Source organism: Otolemur garnettii, unplaced genomic scaffold, assembly GCF_000181295.1.
Source record: "Otolemur garnettii isolate 467f Iridium unplaced genomic scaffold, OtoGar3 scaffold00048, whole genome shotgun sequence".
Lineage (NCBI taxonomy): Eukaryota > Metazoa > Chordata > Mammalia > Primates > Galagidae > Otolemur > Otolemur garnettii.
Window position 1 is genome coordinate 3,787,831 of NW_003852443.1, and position 11,056 is coordinate 3,798,886.

Genomic DNA, 11,056 nt, shown 5'->3' on the forward strand with positions numbered 1-11,056 from the left:
GAGATATATTTCTTATATCATAAAATTCCTACATTTAAGAGTTCCAGTGGTTTTTAGTATATTAAGAGCCATGCAACTATCATTACACTGTAATCGTAAAACACTTTTACACCTCCAAAAGAAACTCCTTATTACCTATTAGCAGTCACTCATATTTCTGCTCTTTTCCACCATAGCTAACCAATAATCTAGCTTCTTGTCTCTATGGATTAGTCTATTCTGAAATTCGCTTAAATAGAATCACATACTATTTGGCCTTTTGTGACTGGCTTCAATCAGTAAACATGTTTTTGAGGTTCATCCATGTTTTAGCATGGATCAGAACATCATTCCTTTTTACAGCAGAAAACTATTCCATTGTATGGATATATCACATTCTGTTTATCCATTCAGTAATTCATGGACGTTTAGGTTTCCATTTTTTTATTAGTATGAAAAGTACTACTATGGACTTTTGTATGTATATTTTTGTATGGGCTATAGTCATTTTTTTGTTAAATGGGTTTACTGTCCAAATTTCTAAGCATTTAAGTTGTTTCTAGGTTATATTTTGACTGTCAAATTTACCAAAGTGCAAATTTTCAACTATCTTACTATTTTTTGAAGTGCATTTTACTTATCTCTTGAGACGTGTAAGGTAAAAATAAATTTTGCTAAGAATAAATTTTGATAACTTTAAGTTCTGGACTTAGTCCTTACCTTATTTCTCTTTTCTTGATTCTGTAGAGTTTCCAATTTTTTATTTATTAAGGCAGCAATTGCTTTTGCATCTCTGGCATTTATTTGTTCTTCCCCCAAGTTTTTCTAAAATTAAAAACACTCTTATTATTTTTAAGAATTTAATCAAAACAACATTTCCTTCTAAGAAACTTGATTATGCTTTAAAGTTCTTTTGTTCTGAAAATTTAAGTGTTTGAAGTTTAAGTTTCTTCAGAGAAATAATGCTACAAAATCACAGCCCATAATGTACCTCAAATACTAATGTTAGTGCTATGGGAATGTCAAATAATTCCTTGGAAAAAATCTATCGCTGACTCCATAAACATCAGAACACTTAAATTATATAAGATATCCCTAGAGCACTGCAATTATTCTTCTCTAATAAATGAATAGCACTGACAGAACCTAGACTGATAATAATGAAGACCAGTGCATATGTCCTGGTTTTCACCTGGCCATGGCTGGAAGGTAACTAAATGCAGGGGCAAGGAACAGCTGATATATCCAGCCCTGCTTATTTTGGATCTGGAGCTACCTATCTGATGCTGGTGTGAACCCCTAACCCCGTACTATGTGCCAGGATTTTGTTTTTGTGTGTGACTGCCTATGTAGTTCATATTTCTACTTCCATCATCAGTCTTCTTTGGCCTTTCTGTCTGGCCTACACTTCTGGATGCCACCTCTGTCAGTCTGGACCAGGGACATCTGGTTCCTAACTTTGTCTTCTGGACTCCTCTGGACGTGGTAACATCTGTCCAAACAGCTCCCTCTGTGGTGAGTTAATTCTGTGACTGTTCACCATACTGATACTTTGCTAATACCATTCTACTAGAGTAAGGTCACTACCTATGTCATCCATTTCTCAGTTCTGGAAAGTGTGAAACACTGCTGTTGATTCCAAAGGAATAAAGACTCAGGCCTTAATCTCTATTGAGTTCTGCTTTCTTAAGACAGACAAATCAGGAACCCTCACTGAAAAATCTAGATGTGTGATACTTCTAGATTTCTGAAATTTATCACCTAATTTCTTTATTTAGTTCTATTTCAAAATATAACTATCAATAAACATCAGATTTTTTTTTTTTTTTCGAGACAGGCTCACTACGTTACCCTCTGTAGAATACTATGAGGTCACAACTCACAGCAACCTCAAACTCCTGGGCTTAAGCGATTATCTTGCCTCAGCTTTCCAAGTAGCTGGGACTATAGGCACCTGCCACAATACCTGGCTATTTTTTGGCTGGAGTTGTCATTGTTGTTTTAGCAGGTCTGGGCCAGGCTAGAACTCGCCACCCTTGCTGTATGTGGCTGGTGCGCTACTCACTAAGCTATGGGCCCTGAGCCTAAACATCAGATCTTAACCTGATATTTTCCCTGAAAAAGTATAAAATATTTAAAATTATTTATTTTGAATATTAAAATTCATGACAAATACTTTAGTTTATCACAGTTCTTTTTCTCCCTAACGGAAATAAGCTCATTACTTTGAAACTTATTCAGTAGTGTAAAGCATTTTGAGTAGAAATATGGTAAGTAAATATTCCAGGCAGCTGTGTGTATTACAGGGTATTCTTAGTGACCTTAATAGTCACTATAACCATGAAACATTGCTTTCACTATTTAGTTATTGTTGTTCAGCTGGCCACATCATTAAGACTAAATTGAGAATTGTGTCATCAGCTGGATTCCAGGCAGAGTACCATCCATTTACTTAAGACCATTCAAGTCTGTTTTCATCATTTTAGGTTTTATTGATCACTTATTACCATTTGTTTGGCTCTTCCATAATTGTACTTTTTCAGCATTAACCTATTAGAGTTAAGATTATCTTTTCAAGCTTACTTTTAGATAGAAATGACTACTTTTTTGTTGCTCTCTAGTGACATTAAAAGGTATGTAATTTTCTTACTCTTTCTAGGATCCTTACCAAATTGTGCAATCTCCTTAGTTCCCCTTCATTTGTTGGTTTTTTCTTTTAATTAAAAGAATCATGCCTGGCTCGGCGCCTGTAGCTCAGTGGGTAGGGTGCCAGCCACCTACACCAGAGCTGGCAAGTTAAAATCCAGCCTAGGCCTACCAAACAACAAAACAATTACAACCAAAAAATAGCCAGGCATTGTGGTGTGTGCCTGCAGTCCCAGTTACTTGGGAGGCTGAGGCAAGAGAATTACTTAAGCCCAGGAGTTTCAAGTTGCTGTGAGTTGTGATGCCATTGCACTCTACCCAGGGTGACAAAGTGAGATTCTGTCTCAAAACAAACAAACAAACAAAAAAACCTGCCTGATTGTTTTTTGCATGTTCATTTTCTTCTCATTCACTCTTTTTTTTTGCAGTTTTTGGCCGGGGCTGGGTTTGAACTTGCCACCTCCAGCATATAGGGCCAGTGCCTAACTCCTCTGAGCAACAGGTGCCGCCCCTTCTCATTCATTTTTTTACAAACCAAGTGTAAGACAAATACCAGTTCTTCTTGAAATCTCTTACCCATTCTTTAAAATGATGCCATAGTTATATTGTCAAAAAGTCTTACTTGGGAAGAGAGCAAAGGATGACAGTATCAATGAGTATAAATAGAGGTTATCTCAATTTTGTTAAAACCCACTGGAAAATTTCTAAACTTTTTAACTAAAAAAAAGCTTAGTGCCCTCAAAAGTAATTATGACTGAAACAAGGAACTTGTCTTTTTATTCTAGAGTCTAAGCCTACTAATATTCCTCACAATAAATGCTCAAATACTAAGGTTATGTAAAAGACAAATTTTAAAAGTACAGGTTAAGTATCTCTAAATTAAAAGATCTGAAATGTTCTTAAATCCTAAGTTTTTGACACTAACTTGACACTCAATGGATCATTTTTGATTTTTCTTTTTTTATTGAGATTCACTCTGTTGCCCCAGGCTAGAGTGCCAGTGTCAGCTTAGTTCATAGAAACCTCAAACTCTTGGGTACTGGCAAGCCTCCTGCCTCAGCCTCCTGAGTAACTGGGACTACAGGCACCGGTCATAATGCCCAGCTAATTTTTCTATTTTTAGCAGAGATGGGGTCTTGGTCTTGCTAGTCTTAAACTGAGTGGAAGGGTTCCTCCTGCCTCGGCCTCCTAGGGTTACAGGTGTGAGTCACTGTGCCTGGCTGCATTTTGGATTTTCAAACAGCAATGCAGACCCAGTTAAGTATAATGCAAGTGTTCCAAAATCTAAAAAAGTCCCAAACAGTATTGGTCCCAAACATTTTGAGTAAGAGGTACGCATGTAACATGTACTCATTGTATAAAAAGTGGAAAGTACATAATTCTACAGAAATTACCTTGAATCCCACCACTCAAAGATAACCACTAATACTGTGTCTCTTTCCAGTAGTTTTCATTAGTATAAAAATTTTGAGGCAAATGAGAGTATTAATAACCATAAGACAGAAAACCCTTTTAAGAACTTGATATACATAAGAAGAAGATTGTATCAGGAATATGCAATAATATAAAGAGCTTGGCTTGCTAAGGGAAGGAAGATGGAGGAAAGCCTGTACATACCTTTGCTCTTTCATAGAAATAAAACTTAACAGTTGGATAGGCTCTGATGCCAGCTTTTTGGCATATCTGGGCATAAGCCTGACAGTCTACTTTTCCGGCTTTCACTTTTCCTTTAATCATCTGAAAAAATAATATAGGTTGTCTTTCTCTCTTTGGCATAAACTGTTTTGACGATTGCAAAGAATGATATAAAACACATCAAATCTTAATATGTTAAGGGTTTTTTAATTTAAAAATTTAGTTTTAATTCTTTCTATTTGAACAAGATTGTTTCCAAATTCTTCCTAGCCCTTTAATCTCTAGCACCACCCGTCCAATAGTAAATAAACTCTTCATCTGACTGAGAAAACTGAGAAGCTTTACCCTGAACTACCTCACTTCTTCCTGCTACCTAGACCTTGCCCATCATATCATAAACATCTGTTTCTGTCTTTACCCTTTTTCCTTTCTTTGGCCTTATGTGCAATGCTGACACTCTCTGGTGCTGGCTGACTTTTTTATTTTTTTGCAGTTTTTGGCTGGGGCTGGATTTGAACCTGCCACCTCTAGCATATGGGGCCAGCACCCTATTCCTTGAGCCACAAGCGCCACCCTGACTTTCTTTTCAGTGAATAAACGTATCACAAGAAGGTGGGACCTCAATCTAATGTACACAATGCAATGGTACACTTCAAAACTATTAAGAGTAGAGTGAGGTTATGGCTATGTTAATCAGTTTGATGTTAACATTCCACATTATATATTAAATCAGGACACTGTACCTCATACATGCATTAATGTACACAATTATGATTTAAGAAAAAATTTCTTTCTGGATTGCAATGGATCCTCTAGCTACCACACTGCTTCTCTCTTTTTTTTTTGAATAGCAGTCTACTCTTTCATTGCTTCATCACCTACTTCTTTGGCAATAAATTTTAATCTGGCTTCGGTTCTTACTGCTCCTTCCCTTAAAACTGCTTAGTTCAACAATGACCTTCACTTGACCAAACTAGTGGACACCTAATGTTGTAGACCACTCCCTTCTCTTTTCTTTCTGGGTGTTTTTCACTATTCTCTCTTGGCTTCTTTACCACTCTGGTTATTCTTCCTTTTTTTTTTGAGACAGAGCCTCAAGCTGTCCCCCTGGGTAGAGTGCTATGGCATCACAGCTCACAGCAACCTCCAACTCCTAGGCTCAAGCAAGTCTCCTGCCTCAGCCTCCCAAGTAGCTGGGACCACAGGCGCCCACCACAACGCCCGGCTATTTTTGGTTGCAGCCATCACTGTTGTTTGGCGGGCCCGGGCTGGATTGGAACCCGCCACCTTAGGTGTATGTGGCTGACGCCTTAGCCACTTGAGACACAGGTGCCGAGCCTATTCTTCCTTTTTACAGCAAGAGAACTTCTTTCTTTAGATTTAATTCCCCTTCAAGTTGTAATACTCAGTCAGAATTCCTCTTTGGTCAACGATCTTTTTACTGTGAACAGTCTCTCAGCTGATTTTATATATCCATGTGGTGAAATACCCTAATCTCCCTTTGATTTCATATTTGACTATGTGTTGGTTACTTGTAGGTGAATGTCTCCTAAATACCTCAAATCTAACATGTCTAAAATTAATCCTTTCTCCTGTCTTACTCTTAGTTCAAGCCAGGAACTAAGCTTATCTTTTCTTTTCCTCATCTATCACAATCAAACATTAAATCTTGTTTGTTCTCATTTGTCCCCTTCTATCACTACTGCCCTAATCCTGGTTCAAGTTATCCTTTCTCACGTCAGGACAATTAAAATATCTTTGCTATTTCTAATTTGGTCTCCAAAGCAGGAGTTCACCAAAAGACAGACTGCTGGGACACTAGCAATGCTGTGTACATTCTGAAGGAGGTATTTAGACAGATATACTAACACTGAAGGTAAAAGATGTAAAAATATTATTTTAATAAGCTTTGTCATTTTCAAAATGTTCAGTTTACGTCTTTACTCATTAGGTGACATCATATTGTTGATAGTTCTCAAACATCTTTCTCTAACATGAATTTGATTCTCCCATGTTCTAGCTTTATTCTAATCTCATTATGGCAATTATCCTGTTGTATTATGCATATTTATTTGCATGTTATCTTTCTACTAGGTTAAAATCTCCTAAGGAGATGGAATTTCTACCTTTTCGTCTTTGTGGCCTTGGTCCCTACATAATGCATTTGATGCTTAGGATTTGCTGCATTTCTTTTCATGTTTCAAAATTTCTGGCTAGTTGTAAAACAAAGTTCCATCACAAAACTTATAACTAAGTTTCCAGTGCATAAAGAATAAGGTAGATGTTGTTATGATTTTTTTCTGTAATAATTCTAAGAGTAAGTTAGAAAAAATGTCTTATTTGAAGGACCGGTCAATAACTAAAATCTATTCCAGCATACAGAAACTTTGAAGTTCTACTGCTGCAAAATTCCCATGGTTTGGGATGCTAAATTTTTATTTTGGACTGGTGGAACTAGTGCTACCTTTCTGATGCTAATCAGTGTTTTATACTGCCAGTGGCAAGAATTCCTTGAGTTATTCAGGCAATCTGGATTAGATCACTAATAGGACTGTGAGGACAAAGACATACCCAAGAAAGGTTATACTGATGGTATGTCATCAGTATAATTTTATATGAGCATTTACTGACTTAGGCATTGGAGATATAAAGATTAATGACATAGACCTTGCCATCAAGAAGCTCAGTCTTAGGAAGAGACAGGTATGTAAAGGAATAACTAATGTGCATTTTATAGTACACTGATTAGGTGTAAGTTATCAAGGTGACACTGATTAACTGAGAAGGGCAGGGAATATAGAAGTGCCAACAGAACTGAGTTTTATAGAAAAAGAACAATACAGGTGACTAAGGTAAGGACAAGGCATTTTCGAGAGCACATGCAGCCAGTAAATGATAACGTGTTCAGATAACCTGGCATAATTTACTGTGCCTGGACTATAAAGTGAGGTGGGTGACAGCTCATATCAAAGACCTGAAGTCAGTGGATGCATATCAAGCTATAAGCCAGAGAGAACAATTATTTTAGAAAGAGCACCAGAGCAGCACTATAAAAGGGAGGCTGGGCAGGATGAGACTACAGCTGACTCTTGAACAACATGGGCTTGACTTACACAGCCCATTTATACACAGATGTTTTTCTTTTCTTAAACACCTTAAATCTGCATATAAGGAGGGCCAACTTTTTGTATTCACAGGTTCTACAGGGCCAACTCTGGAACTTACATATGCTGTATTCTAGCCAATGTAGTGTGGTCCTAGAATCAATCCCCTGCACATAGTAAAGGATGTCTGTAGTTAAAAGGTAAATATAAGTCTAGATGTGAGGTTTAAAGAGACTAGCAGTAGAAAGGGCGAGCAGATGACATTTAAGACATTTAGGAGACAGAACTGATAGGATCTAGTGACTGCTTAGAGGGCAGCAGAGTCCTGGTGGTGGTGGGGAGGGGAAGGGAAGTAGGAGATGAGTGAGAAGTAAGGTTTCTGGCTTTTACAGCTAAGTGGATGATGTCAACCAAAATGGGAAGATGTTAGCTAAAAGCTTTAATAAAGAAAGGAGAAACCAACTGCATTAGTCACATAAATGGACTAGCTTTTTTAAAATTCAGAAGAAAATTTTAAGAAAAAAGTTAAAATGTGGTAAATCTATCATTCTTGTCTATTACGAAAACATGCATGTGACTACAACTGATTTAAGTAGAAACATAAGACTTACCCTAGCCAGGAGCTCAAACTCTGGAGCAAAATTTTGGCAAGGTCCACACCAAGGAGCATAGAAGTCAACCACCCAGTGATTTTTCCCTTGTAAAACTTTCTCATTGAAAGTCTGAGGTGTTAGATCTACAGACACTTGAGGTAAAAATCTGTGGCAAGGAATCAAAGTAATTTTTAAATATACAAAACCAAACCAAACATCTAAAATGTAATAATACCACAAGACTTTCTAAGTTAAAAATAACTTAAAAGCACAGACCTATTTTCTTAAATGTAATCCTTTACTAAGGAGTTTTGAACCTTAACCCACAGCAAACTTAACTATTTCATAAAAGGGAAGTAAATAGCTTTCAATGTATTTTATATCCATTAAAATAAGACATATTTTACTTACCCTAGACCCCAGATTCTTAGGGAATAAGCATCTCTATTCCAACCATTGTAACTACTGAAAGAAGAAAAAATATGTAAAGTTGTAACAGGATTTTTTTGGTTGGTACATTCAGAAAACATTTTATTGTAGTAATTTTAAAAAAATCAAAATATTCCAAAAACCTTATGCTTCACATAGTATTTCTCTTCTCAGACACACTTAGCTACAAGTGTTATGTGGCTTCACAAATGTATTTTCTCTAGTCTTGATACCCTGTGGTACTCCACATAGACCAGTGTGTCCAGCTGCCTCCTGGATTTCTCCTACAGGCCTATGAGAAGTATACAACTCAGTGTCTGAAGCTTAAGTTTCTGAATCTTTATTCAAATTACTGCCTGTCAACTCATCCACTTTTAATGACCCATGGCAACATCTGTCTCAAAGATACAGCTTTTTGTGTTTTCTCATAGTTATGATCATTTTCTCTTTTGAGATCTGTGGCCATTTTTACTTTAATTACATTCATCACATTCTACCATAAATTTGAGTTTTCTGCCTGAAATATCACAGGCACTGAGACAGACCTGGCTTAAAGTCCCAGCTTCAAACCTTAGGAGCTGCTGACTTGGGAAAGTAATCTTAGGTCTAAGAATCAGAGTTTCTCTGTGATAGCAGGAAGAGTAATAATTCCTACTTCATGGAGTTTGTGAGAACTAGCAGAAAGAATGTGAGTAAAACATCTAGTATGGTATCTGAAACCAAGTAAGTACTTCATAAATGTTGGCTTTTCCTCTCAGCTTCTTGAATAGACTGTAAAACTGATTTAACAAGACTGTTTTTCTCTTTTTATCTCCTGACTGAAGATGAAGCTCATTAACATACTATCCGTTGGCTACTAGTATTTGTTGGATTAACTTTTATGTAGTTAGGATAACTCAAATGTTAACTGTCTAATTAAGCGATTATAATATCTCCAAATTTGAGAGAATACTTACTGATACTGATAAGCTTTATTTGATTTTGGGGGAAAAAATCTTATCTCAGGGTATCTCCGAACATTTTCTTGGGCACAAAAAGAATGATACTGTTGGCAGTCTATGCTGCCCACATTGATCAGCCCACTTAATGTCTGTAAAAGAAAGATACATATATCAAAGTGATTAGAATAAAACTACCTCCATTACTTTTCATTTATATTACAAAAATGTTAACAATGATTTTTACCACATAAAAATGGTTAAGGGTTTAACATATAATAGATCATTTATTACTAATCAATTTGAAATCTGATTTTGTAATTAAGAACTTACTATAATCATTGCAGATTGTTATTCATCTAGCATGGGAAAAATTACGTCTTTCTGAAATTCAGTGTCATTGAAAACAGCACAAAAATATATAATCTTAAACGTTAAGGTACTAGAAATCACAGCTCAAAATTTACACAGAAAATGAAAGGGGATCTTTGGGTTGATGTTGGTAAAAATTTAGTCAAAAGTAAAGCAGATGCCACTCATACACACAATAGCTATTCTACATCACTATATACCAGAGTTGGAGTTCACATGGTATGATCAGACCTGCCATTGTGTAATAAGCTAATTGTGGATTCATTCATCTCAGTTTCAAAATAATTTTGTTAACCATTCTTATTAAATGTTAGAATTTTAAACAAACTATTTTACTTTACCCGGGCCATTCTTTTCCATTCTGGCATTAAGACTTGACAGGGATGACACCACGGAGAATAAAAATCAACCATCCAGACTTCATTATGTTTTCTTTGTGTAACTAGTTCATTGAAAGTAGTGGGTGTAAGGGAGACCACTGAAGGATTCATAAGATCCTAAAGAAAATACGGGTTTATTGTAAGTATATACATAAAAAAAGAGTTGTTCATATATTCATGGCAAATAGTTGATACAGGCCAAGGATCAAATGCTTGGGATCAGAAATTGGATTTTGAAATATTTCTATATGCATAATATTTGCGTATCCATGTCCTGGGGATGGAACCCAAGTCTAAATGTGAAATTCATTTGTTTCATATATATCTTACACATATAGCCTGAAAGTAATTTTAAAAACTTTAAAAAAATTTTGTGCATGAAACACAGTTTATCTTAAGTATTTATTTGTGGGACTTTTTACTTGAGGTATCATGGTGGCACTCAGTTTCAGATTTTGGAGCATTTTAAGTTTCTGGATTTCTGGATTAGAGATGCTCAACCTTTACAAAGTTCCTGTTTTTTGGAAATCAAAAGATGCTTATGGATACATATACTTCAAGGAAATCTACAATGAATTATGTAAAAAATGAAAATAGTCCCTATTTTGTAAGCTAAGATTTTGCCCATCAGTTTTCCTTTTCTCTATTGTATCACTCAAATCATAGGCAGAGAAAAGAGGTAACTTTTAGATGATGAGGAGATAACACAGTAGTTTCATCAAGAGCTGTACTGGCTATCTATATAAGGCCATATAGTTCTGTTCTAGAAGAATGATTGGTTTGGAAATGAACCTTTAATTACAAATGGAAAGCCTACTATTTCATTTTCTGACATTCTGATTGGAGATAATGCACAAAATCTCTATAGATCACTTCTAAACATTTTAACGAAAGATAATAACAAAGAGGTTAGTTTCACTGGTAAAACAAAGCAACGCAAAACATTACTTTGGAGTAGGAGGAACAGATGAGTAGGAAAG

General features: G+C 36.0%; 1 protein-coding gene across 1 annotated transcript in view; it reads right to left on the minus strand.

Moving 5' to 3' along the window:
• Positions 1 to 11,056, minus strand: part of DNAJC10 (DnaJ heat shock protein family (Hsp40) member C10) — a 47,401-nt gene that overhangs the window by 1,740 nt on the left and 34,605 nt on the right. Inside the window, exons 17-22 of the mRNA XM_023514156.1 lie at positions 10,038 to 10,193; positions 9,343 to 9,476; positions 8,369 to 8,422; positions 7,976 to 8,123; positions 4,243 to 4,362; positions 700 to 804 (exon numbers count right to left, since the gene is read on the minus strand). Coding sequence (XP_023369924.1) covers positions 700 to 804; positions 4,243 to 4,362; positions 7,976 to 8,123; positions 8,369 to 8,422; positions 9,343 to 9,476; positions 10,038 to 10,193 — 717 coding nt within the window. The remainder of the gene's footprint in view (positions 1 to 699; positions 805 to 4,242; positions 4,363 to 7,975; positions 8,124 to 8,368; positions 8,423 to 9,342; positions 9,477 to 10,037; positions 10,194 to 11,056) is intronic.